We start from the raw sequence: 26,284 nt of genomic DNA, 5'->3' as shown, positions 1-26,284 counted from the left end.
TAATCAGATAAGCTGAAATCAGGTAGCAATGGCGGTATTCAAGCTTCAAGATACCTTGCGTTGCCCGGACCAACCTGCAATCGTCCCAGAACGGCAATTCTACAACTTTGCCAAGACGCGCCGATCTTCGTCATCATCCATCGCGAATTACTCCACTTTCGCGACAGACCACCAGACTGATCCGCGACCACTGCTCAACGTTGCAAATCATTGTGACACTGAAAGCAATGGTTTCTCAGAGCATGGGAAGCCTCAAACGACAGTGGACCTCATCTAATTATAAGCCGATCTCGCCTTGAGACGCGTGATCACTCATAACAATGGCAACCGCCGCAGATGCCATTGTTTTGTCTTCTTCTCCGGATCCTCCTATGCGCACGCCTAAGAATCCTTTGAGTGAAACCGAAATGCTTTTTGAGATATCGCCACTGGATCAAACGTCACTACCCGTACCGTCTCTCGCAGATGTTTTCCGCCCTCCTTCGCGATCTCGATTCTTCCCAGATCCTAGTGTGACCGACAAACCAGCCAAGGCAAAGCGTCAGCCGGCAAAGAAATCCGATACGACAGGTCCAGATGCGCCCAAAGCCCCCGCAAAATCGAGACAGATGGCAAAGAGGGCCACGAAGGAGCAGAACCCAGAATCAGCCGCACTGGAAGACCTCGAGACGGGTGATCTGGAATCAAGGGATAACACGGTGAAGAAGGCGGCACCTCCGAAAAAAGCTGGCGTGCGGACAACCAAGAAGGCCAAGGAGTCAGGAAATCTGAAATTGGCCGGCAAGGTCACCAAAGCGAGTAGTGAACCGAAAGCAAAGAAGGCGAGCAAAGCCAGCGAGAAATCGAACTCCAAGCCAACGACCAGGGATATCGAAGTTGGACAAACAAATGCATTGGATGGAAATGACAATCTGCAATTGCATGAGGCAATGGCTAGAAGACGTGACTGGACTCCCCCAAAAGAATCTGCTCGGGAACCTGTCCCTGCGGTAGACGAAGAAGCCGAGAGATGCAAAGCGGGGGGATTTGGGAAATTGTTGACCGATTATAATTATTCTGGGGTCACTCTCGATTCTCGCGATGCTCCTATGAATATAGATGGCGGAGGACCTACAAAACGCAGGCGAATTGAGGTATGTAACAAGCACTTGGTAATGCACATAACTTATATGGATACTAACTGAGCTTATTTAGTTGGTGGACCCTGGAGTTCAAGCGTTGATATCCGGCAATTCAGAGCAAAGTGATTCATCCTCTGACGCAAAATCCAAAAAGAAACCCAAAGCCCAGAAACGGTTCACGACGTTGACAGCCCGGATGACCGCCCAATATACCACGAATGAAACACCTGACGATGACTTGATGGAAGATGTTGTCCCAGATATTACCAAAGCGAAATCCCGACGGAAAGCCAAGCCAACGAACGAAGAACCCACTTTCACGGTTCTTTCGCCGGAAGCTGCCGTGAAGGCTTTGGATGCGCAAGACCTCGTCTTTGGAACATGCAGCCAGCTGGAAAGAGAGGATTCACCGCAAACATTGAGAGATATACAGCAAGCGATTCGCGAATCTGAGAGCCTTGCTTCGCCGGCAAGTGGATGGAGCCCGGGAAATGAGACACCCAGACGCTTGGGAGCTCGCCTGACAGGCACTAGGAATCTCTGGGGCGTTGCGGCTCGAGATTTGAATGGCTCTTTGGTCCAGGCAGCTAACTTGGATTCAATTGATTTGACGGATGTTTCTCAGACATCTCAAGAGAAGCAGGGCAAGTCTACTGGTCTTTCCGCAGTTCTTGATGATGATTGGTTTGATCTTGACTATGGGAGACGTGCTCCGAAAAGCATCACGACTTTACAGCAGAAACTCTCTGAGCCTGTTGTCGATACTACACAGCTGCCTGTCACAGAGATGTCCAGTGCAGAGGTGCCAGCTACAAAGCCCGCTACAAATGTGCCCGTTAAAAAGGTGCCAGCTACAAAGGTTGCTCCACCAGCTGCAAAGGAATCATCAGTGGCGAAAAACAGTCGGCAAGCTGATATCCAACCACCTTCTATGCCACATTACCCTGGCTTCACGGATGCCGAGCTTTCGAAGCAGGTTGCCATGTTTGGATTCAAGTCGATTAAAGGTCGCAAGAAGATGATTGATTTGCTTCAGAAATGCTGGGAGTCTAAGCATGGTACTTCGAGTAAACTTATTGAAGCTACAACAGAAGCTCAGAGCGCTCCTTCAGAAACAACTGTCAAAAGCGCCAGACCAAAACCAAAATCCAAAGCGAAGTCCAAGCCCAGCGCTGCCTCTATACCGGAATCAATCGACAAACCCACACAAGCAAAATCCCATGCTTTGACAAGCCCAAAAAAGACGCCAAAGAAAACAACAGGCACTGGTACTCCCCGATCTTCATATATAGATGTGGATGAAATCCAGGACTCCGAAGAAGAGTTATTCCTATCTCCCATCCGAGTTCAGCACCGATCCACCGAGATATCACCCACGAAACCAACCCAGAAGCACACCTTGGACATCGTGACCAAGGAAGCACCCCAATCCCCTACGAAACGAAAAACGACCTCCAAAACCTCACGCTCAAAAGTAACAGCTTCATCTGTCTCCACACTCAAGAATAGCAAAGCAAAATTATCCGTACGAAGGAGCTTGCCAGATATTTCTGCACAAATCACCAAGGCTGTGCGCTCACAGGCAACTCTTTCGCCACTTTATTCTTCAACCGGTAGTCGGAGTCGTCCCACATGGCACGAGAAGATCCTTATGTATGACCCCATTGTATTAGAAGACCTGACGACGTGGTTGAATGTTGAAGGACTCGGTCTTATTGACGAAGACCGAGAGGTTAGTTCAATGGATGTGAGGAAATGGTGTGAGAGTAACGGCATATGTTGCTGTTGGAAGCAAAATGCAAGCTGGTGATGCTACTGCATAACTTTACCATGTCAATACCTGAGTCCGAGATACTCATAGCACAAACGGATTTGACACAGTATCCTTAATGACGCTAAGGTTCAAATTTATTCATCCTCGGGCTTCATAGCATCGCAATTTAGAAAAACAGAACTCCGGACACGTCAACAGGCCATAGAGACCGCCTTCAAAGGCTGAGAAAGGCTCACACTTCGACCTAAGTAGCCACTTTAATGGAAGGAATCAGTACCAATCCCCTCCCAGGAGTCATTCAAGAATCTCAGTCCCTCTCTCCACCGAAGATTCTCACTTAGAAGAGCAGCATTCTCCTCCTCCAAGCAGTTAATCTTAGCAATGAATTCCGAGGTGTTCAACCCTATCTCCAGCTCAACAATCTTCTCCTCCAGCTCAGTGACTTTTTCCTCCAGCTCAGCAATTCGATCCCTCATCCTGCCCGCCTCACCAAGCTTGAACGTTTGGTTGGTAACGCGGTCAGTGACGAAGCAGTCAAGGTCATCTTGCAAACAAGGAAAACATGCTTGGCTATCATTCAGAACAAGGCAGCGTGTTTTCTTTATCTTGGGTGGGAAGTAGATGTTAGCGAGTTCTTCGAGGTGAAGATAAATATGGTAGGGCTATTCACCTTGCACCTATCACAGGCATGGCGGGACCGTTCCGATTTTACCTTCTTCCGTATCTGTTCACTCCTGACCTGCTCGGAATATTCTGGCTCCGGATCATCCTTGCGACGACGGGGTTTCTTTTGCTTGGGAGGTTGAGGTTCCTCTGCATTGACGATGGGAGCGGCCGGGGGTGCTTCCAACGTTTGCTCGGTCAGAGGATATCCTTCTTGCTTGAGATAGTAGATATTTGAGTCGATGTCATCGGCCATTTCTTTAGGCATTTGATAATCTATAAGCACGGCATGAGTGTTAGTCAGGAACGGTTCAGTCTTGGGAGGAGGGTTTGATTCTCGACGATAGCATTTGGGAGACTACCTGTGATGTTTAGCATAGTACTTGAGGGTGTGGATGACCTTTGTTGTTGAAAGCCAGTTTGGCTTCTGTTATAGTTGGTGGTTGTGGTTCAGCCAGGAAGTGGAAGAGGTTGAGTTGATGGTTAAATAGTCGCGTTAAGGCTGCAATGATGGAGCGAAAGATAGGCGAGGGTGAAGAGTAGAATGTCTGGGTAGCAGATCGACTCGCTGATGCTTTGAAGGAACTTTCTCAGAATATTCCATAATGTACACATTTGGGACCAAGATGATATGTCACCCAAGAAATCATAGATGGTCCATTAAAGAGGAGGATAGGCCTTTACATACTCTAGTGGTTCAGACACTTAGTTTCTTTATGGAGGAACAAGGGCATTGTTGTTCCTCAAGACAACGTCCAGGAAAAGGAAACGAAAAAGAAGGTATGATGAAGCTCATGTGGCTTCAATGCCACTACCTGTGGAATTCAGAAAAGCAATTCTTATTGCGATGCTCCCTCAATATTCAGATAAACAAAGAAATTTAAAACGGCAGGGTGTCAGTGTTAGTAGCAATGTCCTTGTTTTCAGACTCAAACCACAGCTATAACCTTGAAAAGCAAGATTAGAAGTAGTGAAATCGAGACTGCACCCTTTCGTAGCGAATGATGATCTCCAAGATAACTCAACCTTGAAGAGAGGATTTACCAATCGACACTGGCCAACTCGAATTCCCATTGATAGCGGTCCCTCTGATTTCAATATCTAGAGCCATAGAAGCCATATAGAATAACAAACTAGCAAATGCCATATTAGCTGTGGAAGAACCCGTCTAAAGTCCCATGCAAAATATCGAGGAAGGGGCTACTTGACAGGCACGCCTAGTTTCTATCCATGATAGATTTGCTTACTCACGTCTGCACAAATATAAAAAACCACATCTTTGCACTTCTCGTACCCCTCGGAAGATCTCTATAGATGCAGGTATATGGATGCGTGAATGTAACTCGATCATCCCGATCACTCATGAGTTTGATCATAACCACCAAGCAGAAATTAGGATTTCAGCCTAGTAACGAAAGTCATAAGCAAGTCGTGATGGGAGCGATGACTGCGTGACTAAGCCAGAAAGCCACAAAGTGACTCAGAGCAGATGGCCTTAACTTCTCTGGCTTGCCAGCGTTTAAATTTCTCTGTGACAATCTAAGATAAATGAAGTTGTGTGATTACTACAGATATTGTTCTCAGTCTCATACTATGTAGGTGTCACATTCATCAACCGAGTTGTAAGAAGCAGTGGGATAAGCTATCATCAACACATATTCTAATAACTCCTAGAACGTGGTGTCGTCTTTGGGCTTCTGCTTATTATCGGTAACATGTCAGCTGAAGGCTCCGCTGCGATCTCTCCGTCAACATCGGTCCAAGTGTCACTCTTCTCATATGGCCATGCCAACGGGCCAATTGTGCAACAGCATAGAGAAGCAAGATATCACAAAACTTTACATTACAATATTAGACATTTGCCAAATCCACCACGCCATCTCCGAGCCAAATCGACCGGCCTAAGCCGACGACTTCAGAAGGAGTTCCTCCACAATACAAACGTCGAGGAATTTTTGGTCAAAGTCCAAGGGGAGCTCCTCAACGCAGTCAAGCAGGAGTGTGGCCAACTGTTACATTCTATGGAGCAGAAGGAAATTGAACGAAGACCTTGTGAGACTGATGAGCGATCTGATACAAGTGCCCATTCAAGCGAAGAGGTCACGGACATCGATGTAGTCGTGACAATATGCTGCGAAGAGGGTCATCATCGGAGTGTTGCGTTTGTCGAGGAACTAGCCCGAAGGCTAGCTATGTTCAAACAAGGAGACGGGCTCTCTCAACGTTGGCTACTGAGCGTCGACGTCACACATCGTGATATCGAAGAGCTAGAAGATAACGGGCAGCCCCCTGATCAGCATAAGCGGCCAAATAAGGCTCAAGAAAAGTCCAGACAAATGGGACGACGTCAAAAAGTGGACAGGTACAAATCGCCTCTTGAAGATGACGATGGCGAGAGCTAGCTGCAACTTGCTAGTGGGGTTTTCCATAGGGAGGCTTGCCTATAACCTACAGGAAAGCTCACGAGGCATCGGAATGCCGAGGGCATGATCGAACTCGAATGAGGAAATAGCAGACCCATTCGTACAATCTCTACTGATATCAAGTATAATTATAATCGAACATCACATTAGTTGGGTTACTTTCTAGCCCATGTCTGAGCCAATACAATAATTGTAATTAAGACAAGCCCCTTCTGTACCGGATTTTCCAGGTACAAAGAGCGTATACCTCACTTAATCCAAGCAAACATGAAAGATAACGCTTCACTTGAGCTGCAAGGTAGGTAAGTAGGATCATTTTGAGAGTATGTTACGAGAACCTGAGTACTGAAACAAGAGATGGAAAGACAATCGATAAAACAGTAACATTATCTTCGTAAATGGCAATGAAAAACCGACCATATAACGGGTAATTAATCAAAACAAGAAGTCAATATGCGTTCAGTCTTGGAACTCCAGCCATGCTCGACCTTCAGAACCAAATGTGATCCCCAACCCCAACCCCGGAACAGCCTTAAGCCGGTGCCAATCTATACAGGTCAAAGCCAAAAGAATGAAAACGTCCCAGAAAGCCTGAACTCCCAATCACGAACGGCACGAGGTGGCACAAATGTATCAATATCAATAAAACCAATAATTAAAGGGAACACGAAGCCTATCGTGTCAAATGGTTGTGTACACCGACTGTCGATCATCGGAAATTCTTATCATTGGAGGCCACGATTTGGAAATTGATGCGTGGCTGGTATCGCATTGCGCCGCCGTCTTCAAGCCATGGAAGGAGGTTCTTGCATTGGCTGACATCGAATGACTCGAGTTGATGACAGCCTTCGGATACGGCTTCCACGCCTACACCGGTAACGCGGACACAGCCGCGTACGGATAGATGCTGTAGTGAAAGGAGGTGCAGGCCGATACTGCGGAGGGAGGGATCGGAAATTGCAGAGCCACAGAATGACATGTTCAGAGACTTCAATTGTGAGCATTGAAGGGCAAGAACTTCTGTTGCTGTATCGGATAGTGCGCAACAGAATGACTGGCAATCATGATTAGCTACTAGTTCATCGAGAACAGAAGATTAGATTTCATACCAAGTCCAATTCTTGTAGCTGTTTGGCAGCATTGGTTAGATGCACGATGGCATTGTCAGTCAAATAGGTGCAGTCCGCCAAGCAGAGTCGGCGCAGGTTGGTGAACCGGGCGTTCCCCCAATATTGGAAGCCCTGGTCTGTAATTGTAGTGCAGCGAGTCAAATCCATTTCTTCGATTCGACCTGCTGCGTGTGATGCAATATGATGCATTGAACGGTCCGTGACGTGTTTGCAGTACGACAGCGTAAGCTTCTTTAGTTGCGGGCAGCCGTAGACCAAACTGTCTTCCGTCTGGAAAGTTGGTTTGATAGAAGCACTTTTGCCCTCGGTAGGCTTTTGATTTCCAGGGATAACCCACCCGATAATTCGGGCCATGAGTGTATCCCCTACCTTTCGACAGTTGCTCAAATCTACGCTCTGAAGACTCGTAGCCTTGGCAGACATTTCGAGAATTGCTGAAGCTGTGACATCCCAGACGCTTTTCATCTTCCACGTCGTAGAGTTAGGTGCACACGTATTGACTAGTGCATTGAACCCTTCGTCGGTGATATGGAAGCAATTGTTGATGTTCACGGATCGGGGTCGGTCACCAACGAATGGACAAATAATCTTCACAAGCGCATCATCAGTGACTCTACGGTTGTATATGCTGAGGTCCAAATCCCGAACAAGCTCCGGTGACTTGTTCAGAATGCCACACCAATGAGATGACACTGCACGGAGTCGAAGTAGGTGATGGAATTCGAGGAACCCAAATATGTTCAGCAGAATGCTATCTGGAAAAATGCCGGGTGGGGCATCTTTCAAGGGACGTGCAGAATGGTGTGGTTTGGACAGTTCGGCTGTTTCTGGAAGTGCAAAGCTCGATGAAGTAGCAGATCGAGGCTCGGAATGAGATTGTCGTTGGTATTCCCCTGTCATTTCTTCTGGGGTTAACGGTGCCACCGAGCCGCGTCGGCTTCTGAGTCGAACCTTGTCTAAACCAAGGCTCAGATATGGATCTGGGTCGGATGGCCGTGCCAAAGGGTGCTCCTGGTCTTCGCCTGATGAGGATTGGAGTGGGCCATCGAGCTCAGTCTCAGTTAATGTCAATAGAGGCATGGACTTTCTCCGAGCTGAAGTTATTTTCACCCGATCATCGATATTCAAGTCACCCATTGGAGTGTGCTCCTCAGAGGCATCCGTCATGACTACATCGCCATCGGAAGCCGCCTGTAGCCTTTCTTGGGCGGTACGCTCCACCTGGTCTCGAATATCCTTAGGGCACATCTCCCAGAATTTGGAGAGCACGTCGCCACTCAGCATGAGGCATTCCACCGAAGTGACAGAGCGAACGGTTGCTGTCCTTCGCGGCGCTAGAGCCAAACTGACGACTTCTCCGAAGTACTGTCCCTGCTTGAGTCTAGCTTTGATTTCTACCCCGCCGTGATCGACTCCATTCGGCTTGCCATGGTGCTCATTGCTTGGCTCACGCTTTTCAGCCACAACCTCCACTTCACCACGAACGATGAAATAGAGCTCGCGGCCCTGCGAGTCTTGCTTAATTATGTCGGTGAATGGATGGAATGAGGCTGGTTGGGCATTCAAACCCAAGAAATGAAGAATATCTGCGGGTAACCCGGAGAAGAGCGGGAGTTCTTTCAGCAGCAGGCGGACGTTCACCAGTCCATTGGCCAATGCACTGGCTGCATCTCGTCGTCCTGGGCTAGGTGATTTCCGTTTTTTATAGACTGATTTTAAACTCAAGTCTTCATCTTCCGCAACAATGTGATCTTTAGAAAAGCTTTCGCGAAGTCGTTTCGAGCCTCTTCGTACTGGACTGGGGCTGGGTTCGTCGTCCACGACGGGAGCCGAAGTCTCCTTTTTCTTTTTCTCGAGGATCATCAATCGCTCTTGGGCTTCTTCCATGATCGCGCGCTCAACATCTGGAAAGCGCGGAAGAATGTTGCGAAAGTCCTCCTTGGAGAGCACGACCAGCATGCATCGAGTGCGGGCAATGATGGTCGCGGTGCGCGGCCGATCCATTAGCACTCCAATTTCTCCAAAGAAGGAACCTGGTTCCAACTCGGCATATATACTTTCACCATCACGCGATGTGACGGACACGGCACCGCGCACCAACCAGTAGATTGCTCTTGCATCGTCGCCCTCGGTCAAAATATAATCGTTCGGGGCGTGAAGCTGCGGGCGCAGGTGCTGGCCCACTTCGATCAAGAAGGATTCGGGCGTGGCCTGGAAGAGGGGGAAGGAGCGCAGACGATCGACAAGTTCGAGCGGCAACGCTTTAATGTGGGAGGAGGCCAAGGGCGAGGGGCGCACGGGTCGATTCGGGTTCATGACCGAATCGAAGGAATGGATGAGGGACAGGTTGTCGGACATAGGCGTGACAGCCTTAGTCGGACCTCCGCCCGACCTGCCATGGCGACGCATGCTCACAAAGACAAAATTTGAGTAGAGGATTCGTTCGGCGAGAGGTAATAGGGCTCTGAGCTAAGGAGAGAACGATGACGTCGACGAAAGCAGCGCAGATGTCGAGCCGACAGTCGGCATTCTTTCCACGCCCAAATTGGAATGGGCGCTAGCAGATAGACATCTGCAGACGTGGAAAGGAAGAAGTTGGGATAAATGGGAAAGATCAAAGGTTGACGGAGGACTTCTCTCTTCAGGCGAAGGTGGGGGGAATGAGCGACTCAGCGATGTCAAATGCGGTTGAGCTCCACCGATCATCTGGAAACCTTCGGAAACTCTATGGGAACCCGCTGTCGGATGCTCCACTCTTGCTGAGCTCCTGCTCAATTTATTTATATTTCATTACAGATTGGTTTTCCAAGGGAATCAATTCTGTTCGGATCGTCGCATTGTAAAGGTGCCTGCAGAGTTGATCCTACATATTGCCCCAGTAGTTCATCGGGAGAAAAAAGTATACTCTATCTGCATAAGGCACGGGTTTGGGACTCAATGCACTTCTCTTCCGATTTAATTTCTTTGATGGGATCTAGCATGGTAAAAGACAAAGAGGAATAAAAATAAAACAGAAAATATTTGATTTCTTGCCAAGTGCAGCCGTCACCCAAATCCGGAATTTTCAGATGGTAAGCCTCACCTTGAAACAGGGAGGAATGTTTCTGCAAGACTTGTCTTCTCTAGCTAGATGCCCTGATAGGTGCTTGCCTTCAGCCTTACTCCGCAATCTATGTACTTTTGATTGACAATAAGTCTTAGCTAATGGCATGTGCCCAGTGATGCAGGCATTCGGTCATATATGGTCACGTGCTCACGTAGCAAAGAGAGAACTGATTCCATGAAATAGTAAAGAGGGTATCAAACAGATGTACATCATACACGCGGAGAAGTGCATGGCATGGGATATGCCATATGGCCAATATCTTAGGTTGCCCAACAAAGAAATCCAATGTCGTCAAGGTGTCTTAAACCCTGGTCTGGGACACCGTGGAGCAGTGGCTTGAATATCCCCGAGCCTTGTCTGGTAACCTTGGCGATAGGATTGGTAGCAAAGATACTGCCAGTGGCTGGTGGAGCTCTAGTGGTGCTAGGCGAGTGGCTGATTGTGTCAATCAGAATAGGACATTCATGAGCGGAACAATGCCAGACCCCAATCAGATAGCACCCTCCTCTGGGTCGGATTGCCGTTTGCCAAGGAAAAAGTCCAAGTATTTGGGGCGATTCCCTTTCGCTGTTTCCAGAACATCTTGCAGTAAGCCGTAGGTCAAACTCAGCTTCAATCCGAATTTTGCGGTACGAGCAGCAGTATAAACGTCATGACGAGCTGTGGCACAGATATGGTTAATTTGAATAGTTCTATCAGAACAATCAGCTGAAGTCTTACCTAGTAAACTGTAAATACCGGAGAACGATAATCCGGCAGTGACTGTCGACAAAAAGTCTCTCTCCTCATGCCGAGCATAGTCCACTGTCTCCTCGAATAGAGAAAAGGCCAAAGCTCCAGCACCAAGCTTAGCTCCCATTTTCACCCCATCCTTCACACCACCGACAATGGAGATATAGTTTTTGGTCTTGTGATACTGGAACCAGCCAGTCGAGGTTGTGGGGAATCGGTGTGCGTTCTCTGCCCGGAACAGCAAACCAGCCTTTTTGCTGCCATGGACATACCCCAAAGCTAAACCGGGGAAAAATGCACACATGGTAGCGTACGGTATGCGCCTTTCAACATCTATACCCAGCCGTGGAGGCGCATCGGATTCGAAAAGCTTGTGCCAGTACACGAGCTTGAGGAAAAGTGAATTCTCCCGCTCGGACTCGACGGATGACGGTTGATGCTCCATTTTGGCTGAAAGAGACCAGGCAAGGGATGGCAATGTAGAGTGATGCGAACCGGCCTTCGTAGAGGACGTCGGATACAAAGCTTTCGGGGGTACTTTGAAGGAAGCGCAGTTCGGAGATGGAAGAGGTTCTCGATGTCGAAGGGTATTAGACCAACTTTGTGGTGGCGTGGTTGAACAGCTACCAAGTGGGTATGACGAAGAATAAAGTGGTAATTTTTGTACGAGGATTGACTTCCTGTCCTTCTATCGAACCACTTGGCGTGCTTGTTTCTCAATCGCGTGAATGGTGTCGGAGCAGAATTTCGGCGTTGCGGGAGTCAGCCTCCGCCTCCGTCACTACGCCAATTCCAACTACCTCTACAAGGGCTGTGACGCCACATCATACGAGGGACTGCGCTCGAAGTGAAGCTTAAGGCCGCAATGTAGATATTTTTTCTGTGCCTAATTTATCGTATTTCTCAAACTTTAGCTTCTAGCGTTGTATACTGGTGCTCGCAAGTTTCCGCCCTTGAAACTGACCGCCTGTCATTCACCGCCTGCACCAGCTTTTGGCAGAACTATTATGTCATCAGAGCAGCATACATCACGTGCCATCCTCCTATTAATCTCTCATCTCGCGCGATGACATACAATCACGTGACAATATTACAACTGAGCTCTACGCATCGCAAAAGATGGTATGCCTCAGCAGAACTATCACTGTTTAAATACCAAAAACACCGAAAAAGCTAACGTATGACTTCGAACAGCCACCCAAGCAAGCGAAAGCAGACCCACGGGCCTTGACCCTGCTCTTCAAGAAGCACAAAATCACTATCTTGCTCTCATCGCAAGCTCAGGAACCCCTCACAGCAGTCAAAGAGAAGCTGTTCCAAGTGCTGAAGTCCCGCGGTCTTCGTGAAATCAATGGAGACCCGATACCCGAGGATCCTGCACACATCGAGCTTGGGATTCCTGTCGACCGAAGCGATCTCGAGAAAGGGAAAGGATGGACCTGCCTCGTCAAGGATGCCGCCATAGAAGACGGAGTCGCTAAGAGCACAGGGAAGAACGGGAATACCGTGATATCGGCTGGTCTGGAGAATGGTCATTCAGTCGCTTTCCGATTCCGCGAGCCGGACGTGGAGAAGGAGGATGGGGATTGGGATGTGATCATCCCAACCTTCGACGATGAAGAGGAAGAACTCTGAGGAGTGAAACGATGTTGCTCTACGAAATTACAACACGATACGAACATTTGATGCTGGCAAAACAGAGAAATTGGAACCACGTACCCCTCAAGGCGTTTCTTAATTTGCGACACTATATGGATTATTATCCGAAGGCCGGGACATGTGGTTTGCGAACCTCCATCATGGCTCTATCCGTAACGCTACTATGATGTGCAGTGGAGGCGAGAACAAGAATAGTCCTATCTTATCTTCGATATGATTCGGTGAAAAAAGGAATTCGTATACCTGGAATATAACCTCCAAATTCCCCTTCTGTTTATTGCTCAATGCTGGCTAAGTTTGGCTCACCTCGTAGATCTGACTCAATTAAGAGCAGACTGTCGAAGAAGCCTCAATAGTATAGCTTCAAGTAGAACATTAAATAGAGCTTAGAACTACCAAGCTAGGTCAATAGGTACCATGTTGCAGTTTCTATTTGCCGAGGTAGGTACTCAAACAGGTACTCAGGAATTAAGTAAGAAAGAGAGTTCGGATCAGCTACTGTGGGGCTTGTAATACAATTGTATGCTGTCAATTTTGTACATTTCGTGGCGAGGGACTGCACTTTGGTCCAGTTTATGAGGGCTGGAAAGCATCGCAGCTGTCTCCACAGGTGGAGCTCAGGCAAAGAAACGCGTGGTCCAACAGGATGAAAGTGCGTGAGAAAAACATGAAACAACGATTTTCTTGCCAGAAACCGTGCTTTCTAAGTGGGAAATCTCCAAATGCCACGCGATCGAGAAGTCAATCGCCACTATCAAACCGTTGCCAGGAGCAACCAGGAGGGGACAACACATCCCTCCCGTCAACAAATGAAATCGCTCACAGGAGACTCTCGGAGAATACTGCATCCCATAACCCCATACACATTAGATCCACACATTCCTCACCCTTTCATCGTTAACTCTCGACACCCCCAACACCAGGCCTTGCCGAACGCAGGTCGCGATACGGCTTCGACATACCGGCCCCGCAGCAGCGTCGTGCAGGCGGCTTCTTCGACCCAATCTTCCAGCATGGCGACCACCGACGGCGCCTCTTCGATCACGGTCACGGTCCGCGTTCGGCCTTTTACCATTCGCGAAGCAGCTCAGATCACGAAAACCGATGACGGCCCTCTGTTCCTTGGTGATGGATCGCTGGCAGGCGTGCCCACACCGAAGCTCAACCAGAAAGGGATACGATCCATTGTCAAAGTCATTGACGATCGGTGTCTGTATGTGCCAATCTTCAGTTGTTGACGATCTATGAAATCTGTATCCAGACTGACACATTTCATCCGCTAGAGTGTTTGACCCTCCCGAGGATAATCCTGTCCAGAAATTCTCCCGGTCCGTCGTTCCCCAGGGCAAGCGTGTTAAGGATCAGACCTTTGCCTTCGATCGTATCTTCGACCAAAGTGCCTCGCAGGGTGAGGTGTATGAATCAACCACCCGTAGCCTACTCGATAGTGTCTTGGAAGGTTACAATGCCACGGTGTTTGCATACGGTGCGACAGGATGTGGAAAGACACATACCATCACCGGCACAGCTCAGCAACCTGGTATTATTTTCTTGACGATGCAGGAGCTATTCGAGCGGATCGAAGAAAGATCGGGTGAAAAATCGACTGAGATCTCGCTTTCGTATCTGGAAATCTACAACGAAACAATTCGTGATTTGCTTGTGCCCGGGGGAGCTAAGGGTGGCCTAATGTTGCGTGAGGACGTCAATCAAACAGTTTCAGTGCCCGGCCTATCGAGTCACCACCCACAAAATGTGCAGCAAGTCATGGATATGATTATGCGAGGTAATGAATGCCGTACCATGTCGCCAACGGAGGCCAACGCGACCTCATCCCGATCCCACGCTGTTCTTCAAATCAACGTTGCGCAAAAAGACCGAAACGCCGATGTCAACGAACCTCACACTATGGCCACACTAAGCATTATCGATCTTGCTGGTAGTGAGCGTGCCAGTGCTACAAAGAACCGAGGGGAGCGTCTACTCGAAGGTGCAAACATCAACAAGTCCCTGCTGGCTTTAGGAAGCTGCATCAATGCCCTTTGCGACCCCCGGAAGCGGAACCACATCCCCTATCGAAACTCGAAACTCACTCGATTACTCAAATTCGCTCTTGGTGGAAACTGCAAAACTGTCATGATTGTCTGTGTTAGTCCTTCCAGCCAGCATTTTGACGAGACACAAAATACTTTGCGTTACGCCAACCGTGCGAAGAACATCCAGACTAAGGTCACCCGGAACGTTTTCAATGTCAATCGCCATGTTAAGGACTTCTTGGTCAAGATTGACGAGCAGATGAAATTAATCAACGAACTCAAAGCCCAGCAGAAGGACTCGGAGAATCTGGCATTCACCAAGTTCAAGAAGCAGACAGAGAAGAAAGACGCTGTCATGCGCGAGGGTGTCGCTCGTATCCGCAATGCCTATGACCATTGCTTGCCGGAGCGACAGGAAAGGACCAACCACATGCTCAAGCTCAGACAGATCAGCCGCAGGATCGGTATTCTGTCTTCTTGGATCGCAGCATTTGACACCGCATGTGCATCACGCGAGGATGGCGAAGGAATCGCTAACCTGTATGCCATTCGCAAAACTGCCCAGGGTATTCTCCTCGAATTGGAAAGCAGCAGACACCATTACAACCAGCGATTGTCCAAGAGCACCTGGGATCGAGGCTTAAACTCGGCGGTCGAGAACGCGACCAAGCAGCTCCAGGAGTTTGACATCAGTGATGCTAGCGACTACGCCAACTTGGATAGAGAAGCCGAGCTTCTTAGATCCAATGCGGAGCGTGAGTCGCTGTCTGCAGTTGTTGAACAAGACAAAGCTGGTGAAGCTATTGCTGTGCAGCTGCTCCTCCAAGCGCAATTTGAAATGATGTCCTCTATCGAAGATATCATGCAACTGAACGCAACCGAAGCCATCCAGAAGGGACGTGTGATGCTCACCAAGATGCTCGAAGACTGCTCAAACTCAGTATCAAATCTTGTCAAGCCTGATGGTAGCTTACCTGCAATTCCTCAGAGTCCTGTGAAGGTCGCCAGCCCGCCAAAGCCCAAGAAGAGATTCAGCCTGGTGAGCATGCCACCACCGATGAAAACCCTCCAGCCTACGGTTCAAATCGCCCCGGCAGCTCCTCTTTCTCCGATCAAGGGCTCGCCGCGTCGCCGAAAGGCCGGTGTTGGTCGGAAGAACGTCACCTTTTCACCCAAAAAGACGCAATCTAAACCCACCAAGAGATCTGTTCGTTGGAAGGATGATGAGGAGGATGCTCCTCTGACTGAGTTCCAGAAGTCGCCTCAGAAGACTGAGTCTATAGACGGGGACAGCGGAGAAGATCCTTTTGAGCCTACTCTGCCGCGGGGTGCATCTCCCATTCCGCGAAACATTCCAAGGATCGTTAGTCCGTCAGGGATCGCTGCTCCTGCCGCACCATCAGATGAGCCGACCCTGAACATTCAAAAGAACGCCAGCCGATTCAAAGCTGGATTCCTGTCCAAGAGACCCGGAAGCTCCCCCTTGGCACCCCCACCAACTGCTTCTCTCCCTCTCACCGACCGCGAAAGCTCTCCACTTCGCGACATCGAAGGCAGCAGTTTCTTGAATCGCGCCCCAGTTGAGCGTCCCTCCCGCATTGCCGTTCGAAGCCCTAGCGGAAACTTTTCAAGCAGTCCTGTGCCTGACAGCAAGGACAACTGGAAGTCCGATAAGGAAGAGGCGATCAAGATTAACTCCGCCATGCGTCGCATCTCTAGCGGCCACTTTGGCCCTTCTGCCAACGCTTTGCGGGTCCACCGTCGTCGCAGTCCCAGCTCCAACACATATGGCAGCTCTCCTAGCGAGGGCAACATGTTCACCGCATCACAGGCTCGCCGCATGGTGAAGAGCGAGCGGGAGGTTGAGGCGAAGCCCCGGGTATTCAGTCCGCATACCTTACCGGTAATGAAGAACACCGGGCGTCGGACTACACTGGGAGGAGAAATCCGACCACGACATGCAAGTCTTTCAAGTAGAGATGCTTTGCGACTTACTGCTATGGCTACGCCATCGGTTGGTCGTCCCTCTGACTGGAGCTCCGGTGGACTGCGCTAGACGTTGATTTGATTCTTTTTGCACTGTTCCCATAATGATATGGCGTTGGCATGGCTTGGCGTAACAGATACCACATTTTCTTTTTTGTTTCCTGTTTTTCTACAGTGTCATGGCTGGATCTCACGGTTTTTTATTTTTTTTATTTTTTCCCTTTGTCACTTCTCTCTTTGTCGTTGACTACGTTTCATTATTGACGCAGTGCTGTCTTTTCGTTTCGCTTAACATATTATTTCTCGGAGTGTACATTAATGATGTTGCTTTTCAATTACCACGAACCAAGTTTTGTTGAGTATGCAGTTTCTATACTTGAAGGTTGTGTAAGAAACTATGACTGATAGCCCTACCTCGGGCCAAATTACCCGATCCAATACAATCCAAGCTGCTTTGTCAGAACAAGGATGACGCCACTTCATCGCAGCTTAAGTCAAGCTCATCTTGCTTATATTGACTACGACTCTACTACGACTCTTACTAAACCAAAAGTTTCCAGTTTTGTTTATATTCTGGAAGGAACCACAGTGATCGCGCCATCCGAAAAATTCTTCTTAGCTTGACCCGTCTCGAGCACGTCAACTTCTTTCCCCACTCCGGCACTTTTACCGTCCCCACAAGAGTTTCTGCAGATGACTTTCGCCCCGATCACCTCAACACTCTTCTCAAGACTCATCCGCCCATTCTCGATTAGCGCTCCAATCCTATCCCTCACACCAGAACAACAATCACGCAACATGTCCACCGAACAAGCTACCGTCGCAGCCGGCTGCTTCTGGGGTGTCGAGCACCTGTACCGCAAGAACTTTGGCAACGGCAAGGGCCTGCTAGATGCGCAAGTCGGATACTCCGGCGGAAGCACCTCTGATCCCTCATACCGTGCTGTATGCAGCGGTTCCACAGGCCGTAAGTCTTCCCGAATGAGCCGCAAGCGCATGCGACGATCCCGCAACATTTGGCGGAGTCGCGCGCGCGGGGCATGAATTTTGCATTTACTGATTTTTTCCCTGCGCAGATGCCGAAGCTCTTAAGGTCACTTTTGATCCCTCCATTGTTTCTTACCGCCAGCTCCTCGAATTCTTCTACCGTATGCACGACGCCTCGACTTTGAACCGGCAGGGTGGCGATATTGGTACACAGTACCGCAGCGTTATTTTCACACACAGTCCTGAGCAGCAGAAGATTGCTGAGGAGATCACCAAGAAGGTTAGCGAGCAGTGGTATAAAAAGCCTGTCTCGACTGAGGTTGTTCCTGCGGGTCAGTGGTGGAGTGCCGAGGAGTACCACCAGTTGTATTTGAACAAGAACCCGGCTGGCTATGAGTGCCCTGCACAGTATGTTTCTCATATCAGGTTTCTTTGAAGTTCGTCGTTTACTAACTATTTTCTGCAGCTTTGTGCGCGACTTCCCTCCTCTCTCGGATTGACTCGGTACTTCAAAGATATAAGGATATGAAGTTTTGAAGATAAAAATAATTTTGGCGTTTAGGACATATCAATTTATAATTTTTGCCCATGGATAGGGTGCTTAATAGGTATTCTTTGGTGCAAAATTAGGCCAGCCTCGGTTCAAGGTTCTGAGTCCACTTGATTACTCTGACAGGTCTTGGTAGTATTTTTAAGTTCAGGTGATATTTTAATGCCAAACAAATAGACCTCCTTAGGGCTACGTAGAACAGGAGCCGCCGGATATGCTCTGTTGAGGAGGTCAGAGATGGCATACCCTATCTCATCATCTTGTAAGTTGACGCTGCACACTGTCGCTTCTCCGGCTGAATCCGCAAATGTCGTTTTGCACTCGATGAGCATGCGACTGTAATTCCCAGCGAAGGGGGAGATAGAACCATCTTGTATAGCATAATAGGTAGATTTGACCTTGGCCAGTACTACGAACCTAATTATTGTTCGTGCAGGACTTATAAGGAGACCGGTGAATGAGTGCTTTTGCCTTGATGGCTCCTAACCTCGAGAACTCGAGATGAAAGATATTTCCTTATCACGCAGCCACTGGTTTGTAAATCGTGCGATCTCGGGGTGGATTAGTTTTTCTCGGCAGATATGATGCCCAGGTAACAGGGGAGCTTTGGAATCTGATACATAAGATGCTCAGTAGTGAAGTCGGGAATTCTAGAAAACATATCTAGTCACTATATTTGAACAACCCCCTGCCCACATTTGTTGGCATCCTGTTTAACAGAGCATGAGGTAGATGGTAGTGATCGTCATCGTCATCGTCGTCTTCAAATCCATCAAATCCATCATCATCGTCATATTCATATTCGTCTTCGATGTCACGTTCATAGTCATTCCAGGATAGCTCATTAGGATCGAAAGTGGCGCCCTTATCTGAAAACAGCTTAACAACGGCATCGTGACCCCTCTTTGCAGCCCACAGTAGCGGTGCTCTGCCATTTTCATCTTTAGAATCAAATTTGGCGCCCTTTTGAAGAAGCAACTTAACGACAGCATCGTGACCCCCTTTTGCGGCCCATAGTAGTGGCGTTTTGCCCCAGTGATCTACCTGGACACCCTTTCCTAGAAGCAGCTTAACGATACCATCATTTCCATGTTTTGCAGCCCAGTACAAGGGTGTTCTGCCAGCTCTATCTTGGACGTCAAAGTCAGCGCTCCTGTTCAGAAACAGCTCAACAATACTCTCATGATTAAGCTCTGAAGCCATAAGGACGACGCCATCATGTCCAAAAAATGCTGCCTCAAACAGTGGCGTTTCGCCAAGTCTACTTCTAGTACCTAAGTCGGCACCCGTTTCTAGAAGGAGCTTAACGACATTCTCATGTCCGTTCTCAGCAGCAAAAAATAGCAGGGTGCGACCGAAAATATTTTTAGAGTTCAAAGCTACTTGGTGCTCAAGAAGAATCTTTGATGCTTCACATAACCCAAACCAAGCCGCCAAGTGCAAACCTGTTATCATTCTTGATGCTCGTTCACTCCAGTGCGAGTCCGGGGGAAATTCAAGAACAGGAATAGGAGCCAGAGCCTGGTACGAGGCAGAGAACCCCACCTCATTCTTGAGTAAAGTTTGAATTAGGTAATTTGTGTATGTCTCAGCTTCACGAGCATGGTGCCCCCAGTTTTGTGCTGCGTATTTCAAAAGTGGATTTTGTTTCAATCGTGTCTTGTACTCCTCTCTAGTCGCACATTGACCTTTTTCAAATATGTCGAATGAGAGATAAGTAACACAGACGGTGGTCAATCTGAGCTCTGCATCAGGGAACCAGGCGGATTGTTTTCTTTCAAGGTAGTCTTGCGTCGTGTAGTGAACCAGACGGATCACCTGACTGTCTTCATCGACCACGACCAATCCAGCGCAACCCCTGCCACTCCTTATTTTTATGGGAGTCGGCGTAGTCACAGATACCGCGAATGACTAGGCAAGGAAATTGGTTCATCAGGCCAGCCGCTTCCATCTCAAAGCACAAAACTCCCTCTTCGGCAGCAAGTTTATCTCTGATCAAAGCGTTCTTCATCAATTGGTTTGCGGAAGCAAGCAAGCCATAGTGAATCACCACACTATCTTCGTCTTCCATACGCTCAGGTCGCAGTACTAAGTTAGCTAGATCATCCCCACAGATCACTACACAACTCTCTTCGGTTCCCGAGGGGTGAAGAAACTCGCTTCGGTATAGTCTGTCGCTACCTGGGTCTGGCCGTCTGTACTTCTTCCGCAATCTGGGCTTTTTCTCTAGAGCAAGGGTAACCGCTTCTTCAAGCTGGTTCCCTTCAATTTCGTGATCGCTCCGCAATCCGCTAACTACCGTACGTAAGGCCGTTGGTGGCTGGTTCAGGACGCCAGTTGGTTGGAAGGCATTGTTTTGTATCGTTTTGCCAAAGTCGTACGGAAACACCCTACCCTTCCCATCTCGAGGAGAGCTGACCATTATATCTCCCAGACGAATGTAATGCTTTGCGGATGGTGCGCCACCGCCGATGCCGACCATCAGGTCGACCCTGACATTAGGGAAGCTATGCAGCATGTCTCTTGCGACATTTGCGGCAGAAGATGTTCCATACTCGCCATAAGGTAAAACAGCGATGACCACCTTATGTCTTCCGATCTTTCCTACTGTATAGTCATTGTTGTCTGCGGGAGAAAGAGGCTCCGGTGGCTGATGCTTTTCATCAAGAAAAGCTTGTGCCGCAGTATACTCCGTACTGATGGCGCAGATCCAGCCGACGGTGCATTCCTTGGGGTCAGACATGACTGTGCCGTAGAGCCAGGTGAAAAGCAAGGCTTGTTATGATACAGATGCAATATACACGAAGGGTGACCCTGACCTCTGTTCAGCCCCCAAGGAAGTGAGTGCCCCGCAATCACAGGGCCTCACGACGGCTTAGCGCTCTCTCTTACCCTCACAATATCTATTGCACTTTCTTCCCCATTCATCCTGTAATGGATTATTCTGCCTACGTAGAGAAGTGCTACAATCGATGGAAAATCAAATAATCTTGTCCTTTGTCAGGTTATATAGGTTCTATGTTTGATAAGACGTGAGACGCGGGAAGCCGCTATATAATAATCTCATCCTATGCAGAAAAGCCCTTGAAGTTCTTCATAAAACGATTTTCACTGACTCAGTTTCCGAGCGGCTCGCATGAATACGAATTGATAAGGTAAGATGATACATTTGAACTTAATTATTGATTGTATTATTGTTTCTTCTCCCTGACCCGCAGTCAAAGCTGCTTCTTTGTCATTTCTGCGAGCTCATCAATCTTGGCAGGCGTGACAGGCTCGTGTAAGAACAACCTAATGATTCGCCTCATTTCGTCGGATCTGAAAGCGTCAGTGCCGTGAGGTCTGAACCCTTCATCCAAAGCTTTTTTGATCTCTTCCCTCCAGATGTCAGCATAGGTCTCTTTCCAATCAGCAATGAAAGCTTCGGCTTGGGCCCTCGTTCTAAATCTTTTGTGGCATGAACTCTTCACGTTGTCGACTTCTTTCTTAGCACCGTTTCCCCCACTTCATATTGTCAGCCTTTAAGAATGTAAGAATGTTTCAAGATGCATTATCAGGAAGTATTCACCGGTAGAATTCATAGATCTCAGGGGTACCCCCATTCGCAACCGCATAGAAACCCTTTCCGCCGATGGGGCCTGTCTTTTCTTCTTCACTCGTTATAATCTCTTTTGGTTCGGCCACACCCTTCTCTTTCATCCAACTCCGTGCTTCTTGGAGGGTAGCGTGGCCTGTGCATTTGTGATCATCATATCCTGTTATGCGGGGATGCGCGCGTCCCCTCCGACATAGGTTAGAGTAAGATGGATTTCGATAGCTGGCAAAGAGGAAGAGTACCATGATGAGAAAATTGTGGGCTTCTCGACACGCCCTCTAAGTACAGCGTAATATTCGCTCCTTTTGTGAGATTTCACCATAGTTTAGACTGCTCGGTATGAGACTCGATCGAACGATAGTTAAAGACTTGGATGTGCGTCGAAGAGGAGAATAGCAAGTTCGCTAGATTCTTTTAAACAAATGTGTTTCCACCCAAGTCTAGCCCAATTAAGGTCAGCTTTTAGGTGGCATGTGATGAGTTGCGAGGCTCTGACTCCATGATTCGGCCACGTAGATAGTGTCAGAGCTAATGCAGAGAATCCCTGAAAGTACATTAAAATAGGCGCCGCTAGAGATGAGTACGTATACAATCGGGGCCCCGCTTCTACCTATTCAGCAAAGGCCTAGCGGCCGAGCTGAATATAGTGTGCGCAAGTAGTCAGACAACGAAGTCATATGGCATTCTCTGCTTAGCTCTTTGCCATAATTATAGACAACTCACAGTCCATACAGTCATATATTAAGCTACTCACTGGAGGTCATGAGTAAACTATGAAAGGTCGAGCGCTATGCAAAACAGAGTTCGATAAAAAGTCAAAGATTATAAAAGTCAAACCTAATTTCCAAGGTTCAACAACACCTTTAACTTATTCGCCTCTTCCTTTCCATCACTACAGTCTGTTTTGGGTCACAAGTTTGGAGATGCTCTTGAGTTAGCGAGGAAGAGTCAAATATGGTAGCTGCTTCAGCTCTGTCCATGTTGGAACTAAATTTTCTCGAACCATATCTTTTCACCTCCCATTGCTCTCTCCCAGGCAATTCCCAATGTCCAAGGCTTCCCTTGAACGCTAAGTCGAAATTCAGCATCGTAGACCTCGGGGCAAAAAGCCCCAAAATCCTCGTTATGCGCCGAAACCATCAAGAAATGCTCCCCAGACACATGTTGGAATGTGATCTTCTCTGGCCAGGTCATATTCTTCCGGTCAGCATGCAAAATACCTTCGCAGTCCAAATATACGGTGATATCCTGGTAGCCGGGGTTAAAATACGTGCCGGCATACTCCTTCAATGGTAAAGTGAGCGGAAGAATAATTGATGGACGATAATTGATTTTATCCGCCACTCGCTTTTTTTCTTGCTGAATCAGTGACCAGTTCTTTTGATCCCAATCGAATCTTTGCGGCCCGGGGACCCCGAGCCGCTCGTCAAGAAGATGAAACGCGAGTAGCTGGGCGGCACAATTGGAGGTCTGTGATGTATTTGCCAGAGTGATAACGGCAAACTGGAGTTCAGGGACCAGAAGGAGTCGTGCGCCGAATGCATTCATGCCGCCAGTATGCTCAAAGATCTGAGCACCTCGGTAGACTGTAGTATTCCAGCCAAGTGCATACGCCCTGGGACCCGTGAAGGGGAGATCCTGTCCAGGTATCAGGGTCCGCGGCTGCCATAATTGATGTGCGGTCTCTGAGTTGCGGAAGATGTTTTTCTCGACGAACGTCTGCGGGCGGAGGAAAGCGCGCACCCACTTGGCATAGTCGAGGACATTGGTGATGACCGACCCTGCGCCGGAGACCTCCTCCAATGTCATCCAGTCTACTTTGCGGTAGCTGTCATCATTGATGGGGTCACCACCATAGCCGGAGTAGTAGTAGCCCTCGGCAAGTGTAACGGGGGCAGATTGCGCATCATTCAAAGAGAAGTAAGTGTTCGCCATTCCCAGTGGCTCCCAGAAGGAGCGAGCCAGGCAGTCGCCTAGCCAGCGGCCCGTCACGGTCTCGATAATATGCGAGGCCGTCACGTACATGAGATTGTTGTATTGAAACTTGGTACGGATCTTGGCTGTGAGCGGAAGATGAGCGAGCTGGTGAACGTTCTCGCGGACGCTGGTGCGAGAGCTAGCGTGGTCGTGAGACGGGAGTCCGGTCCGATGTGACAGGGCATCTTCCACGGTAATCTGGTCTCCGGCGCATTTATCTTGCAAAACAAAGTCCCCGGGGATGAGTTGGCAGATGGGCGTATCCCAGCGGACTTTCGTCACGGGGTCTTCCGTCAGTTTGGCTAGCATAGCGGCGGTAAAAGCTTTGGTCGTACTGCCCGCGTAGAATAGAGTTGAGGGGGTGACTGGTGTGGAAGGCATAACTGCGAGTCCATACCCCTGTATTAGTGAGCTACCAAGTTAACGACTGTAAGTTCTACAATGCGTGAGACGAAAGGTTCCAGGTCATTCATCAGATCTGGTCATAAAGGGAATCACGCACTTCTGCCCAGGTGTGGTCACCATCCACCACGGCGATAGCCATTCCAGGTACGTGCCATCGATTCAAAGTTTGTTGAACCAGGGTCGTAAAAGTCTCCTCCTTCAGTGTGCACGAATAAACTTTCTTTCTCATGGTTTTTGATTTCTTGTTTCTTACAGATATATGCGAGGGGGCAATTCGGTGTTTTTTGCGCAACTGCCTTATCACTGAGCAAACTGCGGGGTAGTTTGATGTCTAGATAAATGCGCTGTGCTAACAAAAAGCTCTGATTGCTCCCGCTCACATCAAAAAACAAATAACAGAATGACTAGAATAGGACGCGACGAGTGTTTTCGATTCACGCCTTGAGAGTCATTAATACTTTGTCAGGTTTTTTTACCTTTCACTTTTTTCCCAATTGAATGTCGGGTCTATCAGTTATGTACATTATAGATCAGACAGGTCATGACAAAAGGTATCTGGTATTAGGCAATTAAATACGGAGATGCAGGTTGTTCTTTTTTCATTGATGGGTGCTATGATTGGTTTTCGATGCATTGGATGAATGTCCCGAAAACGAAGAAGCTAAGGAGAGAGGTCTGCTCCTCGAATTTCTTGAAGGCCTTCTTAAGCGACACAATACCAAAGTCCATGTCCTCGTCACCAGTCGTCCTGAACAGGATATCAAAGAAAGGCTTGATCGGTTTTCTATGATCGATCTAACGGCCAACCTGGCTGAGGATGTGAAAACCTTCGTTACCTTATGCCTGACCAAAGCTCCTCTCAACCGATGGAAACCTGAGATCCAAAAGTTGATCTCTGATGAATTGCTGGAATCTAAAGAGCGGTAAGTACTATACCATTTTCAAATGTTCCAAAGCTTTATTGGAGAGTAAATGTTGATCTGTTTGAATGTATCCAACATCAGATGTTTTCGTTGGGCAGAGCTGCAAATCATGGCACTTGAGAGATACCGCAAGGAAAGCCAAATTAAAGAGGCTCTTAAGACAATCCCTCAGACGCTGGAGGACACTTATCGCAAAGTTCTAGACAACATTGATTCAGATGATGAGAAAACAGCACGCGACATTTTTGTTGTAATCTGTCTTTCATCCGTACTTTTTGATGCGCAGACGGTCGCCAGTATGGTGGAGCTGAGCTTCCCCGAAGACATTGTCAAGATCTGCACAACATCGTTGAAAACTATATTGAATGAAAATGTCCAGCTAGCCCATTTTTCAGTACAGGGGTTCCTCATTGTTCCAGAGGAAGGTCGTCAACATCATCCATGTCAATTTTCTATCACCGATGGCCATAGGAATCTCACTGGAAAATCCGTGGATATTCTTCTTCAGCAGATCGAGGTCTTGACCCAAGCTGGTGCAGAAAAAAACCTCCCGTTCTTATATGCGGCGAAACATTGGAACACCCATATGAATGCTGCAGGTGGCATTGATCAATTGTCTCCAGACTTACAAGCCAAGATCAACCGTCTCTTTACCGGATCCAATGTTTATATTATCTAACTAGCTAGCTCTAGACTAGGGGTTAGCAATGAGCTCTCGAAATATACCCAAATATCTAGGCGCGGCAGTAGGCACTGCCAAAGAGATGCACAGATATCTCTTAGTTTTCTCTAACGGACTCTCGAATGTCCTGGTATTCCAAATTAGGAATCTAGAAGCTCCATTTCTACCTAATCCAGGGTACCTTCCGGTTAAACAGGTGCTGATCTCTATATTTAAAGATAATACCCACCTGCTCCTCGTATGAGATATCGCCTAACATTTCCAAGCAATGATGACAAATTGTATGCATATTAATATGCCGCTTTGCGGGAAAAAAAAGGACCAACATATGGTGACAGATGACGCCGGGTCGTAAGGAATAAGTCTGATTTTCAATTTCTGGGTCTCCAATCCCGAACACGAGACACAAAGCCAAGAAATGCTTCCTTTCAGGCTAAAATTCCATTCAATAAAGTCATGAGTATTGTGGGATGGATTACAGTAGCGACCAGTATCGCCTTCCATGTTAGGAATAGAGAGATCATCTTTCAAACCC

At 48.2% G+C, this 26,284-nt stretch overlaps 14 protein-coding genes across 14 annotated transcripts; 7 read left to right on the top strand and 7 right to left on the bottom strand.

Moving 5' to 3' along the window:
• Positions 1-28: 28 nt before the first annotated feature.
• N7484_000482 (uncharacterized protein) lies at positions 29-277 on the top strand (the record flags this gene model as incomplete). The annotated part of the gene is made up of 1 exon (XM_057110903.1): positions 29-277. One exon carries the CDS (start codon positions 29-31, stop codon positions 275-277), a length of 249 nt encoding a protein of 82 aa, XP_056978129.1.
• Positions 278-320: 43 nt separating this feature from the next.
• On the top strand, positions 321-2,931 carry slx4 (the record flags this gene model as incomplete). Its single annotated transcript, XM_057110902.1, has 2 exons — positions 321-1,133; positions 1,195-2,931. The coding sequence occupies 2 exons, from the start codon at positions 321-323 to the stop codon at positions 2,929-2,931; spliced, it is 2,550 nt and encodes an 849-aa protein (XP_056978128.1).
• A 221-nt stretch (positions 2,932-3,152) lies between these two features.
• N7484_000480 (Zn(II)2Cys6 transcription factor domain-containing protein) lies at positions 3,153-3,814 on the bottom strand (the record flags this gene model as incomplete). Its single annotated transcript, XM_057110901.1, has 2 exons — positions 3,153-3,500; positions 3,566-3,814. 2 exons carry the CDS (start codon positions 3,812-3,814, stop codon positions 3,153-3,155), a joined length of 597 nt encoding a protein of 198 aa, XP_056978127.1.
• A 1,459-nt stretch (positions 3,815-5,273) lies between these two features.
• N7484_000479 (uncharacterized protein) lies at positions 5,274-5,960 on the top strand (the record flags this gene model as incomplete). Its single annotated transcript, XM_057110900.1, has 1 exon — positions 5,274-5,960. One exon carries the CDS (start codon positions 5,274-5,276, stop codon positions 5,958-5,960), a length of 687 nt encoding a protein of 228 aa, XP_056978126.1.
• A 730-nt stretch (positions 5,961-6,690) lies between these two features.
• N7484_000478 (uncharacterized protein) lies at positions 6,691-9,520 on the bottom strand (the record flags this gene model as incomplete). The annotated part of the gene is made up of 2 exons (XM_057110899.1): positions 6,691-7,035; positions 7,091-9,520. The coding sequence occupies 2 exons, from the start codon at positions 9,518-9,520 to the stop codon at positions 6,691-6,693; spliced, it is 2,775 nt and encodes a 924-aa protein (XP_056978125.1).
• A 1,187-nt stretch (positions 9,521-10,707) lies between these two features.
• N7484_000477 (uncharacterized protein) lies at positions 10,708-11,394 on the bottom strand (the record flags this gene model as incomplete). Its single annotated transcript, XM_057110898.1, has 2 exons — positions 10,708-10,877; positions 10,938-11,394. The coding sequence occupies 2 exons, from the start codon at positions 11,392-11,394 to the stop codon at positions 10,708-10,710; spliced, it is 627 nt and encodes a 208-aa protein (XP_056978124.1).
• A 674-nt stretch (positions 11,395-12,068) lies between these two features.
• N7484_000476 (uncharacterized protein) lies at positions 12,069-12,584 on the top strand (the record flags this gene model as incomplete). Its single annotated transcript, XM_057110897.1, has 2 exons — positions 12,069-12,071; positions 12,144-12,584. The coding sequence occupies 2 exons, from the start codon at positions 12,069-12,071 to the stop codon at positions 12,582-12,584; spliced, it is 444 nt and encodes a 147-aa protein (XP_056978123.1).
• Positions 12,585-13,417: 833 nt separating this feature from the next.
• Positions 13,418-16,700, top strand: N7484_000475 (kinesin family protein; the record flags this gene model as incomplete). The annotated part of the gene is made up of 2 exons (XM_057110896.1): positions 13,418-13,821; positions 13,892-16,700. The coding sequence occupies 2 exons, from the start codon at positions 13,418-13,420 to the stop codon at positions 16,698-16,700; spliced, it is 3,213 nt and encodes a 1,070-aa protein (XP_056978122.1).
• Positions 16,701-17,323: 623 nt separating this feature from the next.
• N7484_000474 (peptide-methionine-S-sulfoxide reductase) lies at positions 17,324-18,117 on the top strand (the record flags this gene model as incomplete). The annotated part of the gene is made up of 3 exons (XM_057110895.1): positions 17,324-17,597; positions 17,707-18,025; positions 18,084-18,117. The coding sequence occupies 3 exons, from the start codon at positions 17,324-17,326 to the stop codon at positions 18,115-18,117; spliced, it is 627 nt and encodes a 208-aa protein (XP_056978121.1).
• Positions 18,118-18,830: 713 nt separating this feature from the next.
• Positions 18,831-19,622, bottom strand: N7484_000473 (ankyrin repeat domain-containing protein; the record flags this gene model as incomplete). The annotated part of the gene is made up of 1 exon (XM_057110894.1): positions 18,831-19,622. One exon carries the CDS (start codon positions 19,620-19,622, stop codon positions 18,831-18,833), a length of 792 nt encoding a protein of 263 aa, XP_056978120.1.
• A 373-nt stretch (positions 19,623-19,995) lies between these two features.
• Positions 19,996-20,910, bottom strand: N7484_000472 (uncharacterized protein; the record flags this gene model as incomplete). Its single annotated transcript, XM_057110893.1, has 1 exon — positions 19,996-20,910. The coding sequence occupies one exon, from the start codon at positions 20,908-20,910 to the stop codon at positions 19,996-19,998; it is 915 nt and encodes a 304-aa protein (XP_056978119.1).
• A 475-nt stretch (positions 20,911-21,385) lies between these two features.
• On the bottom strand, positions 21,386-22,007 carry N7484_000471 (RNase H1/viroplasmin domain-containing protein; the record flags this gene model as incomplete). The annotated part of the gene is made up of 2 exons (XM_057110892.1): positions 21,386-21,671; positions 21,736-22,007. 2 exons carry the CDS (start codon positions 22,005-22,007, stop codon positions 21,386-21,388), a joined length of 558 nt encoding a protein of 185 aa, XP_056978118.1.
• A 742-nt stretch (positions 22,008-22,749) lies between these two features.
• Positions 22,750-24,373, bottom strand: N7484_000470 (beta-lactamase/transpeptidase-like protein; the record flags this gene model as incomplete). Its single annotated transcript, XM_057110891.1, has 2 exons — positions 22,750-24,138; positions 24,242-24,373. The coding sequence occupies 2 exons, from the start codon at positions 24,371-24,373 to the stop codon at positions 22,750-22,752; spliced, it is 1,521 nt and encodes a 506-aa protein (XP_056978117.1).
• Positions 24,374-24,930: 557 nt separating this feature from the next.
• Positions 24,931-25,746, top strand: N7484_000469 (uncharacterized protein; the record flags this gene model as incomplete). Its single annotated transcript, XM_057110890.1, has 2 exons — positions 24,931-25,067; positions 25,149-25,746. The coding sequence occupies 2 exons, from the start codon at positions 24,931-24,933 to the stop codon at positions 25,744-25,746; spliced, it is 735 nt and encodes a 244-aa protein (XP_056978116.1).
• Between the last annotated feature and the right edge of the window lie 538 nt (positions 25,747-26,284).

Source organism: Penicillium longicatenatum (genome assembly GCF_028827895.1).
Source record: "Penicillium longicatenatum strain IBT 33135 chromosome Unknown contig_11_segment0_segment0, whole genome shotgun sequence".
Lineage (NCBI taxonomy): Eukaryota > Fungi > Ascomycota > Eurotiomycetes > Eurotiales > Aspergillaceae > Penicillium > Penicillium longicatenatum.
The sequence above is the reverse complement of the archived record's forward strand: the minus strand, read 5'-3'. Positions and strand labels throughout refer to the sequence as shown.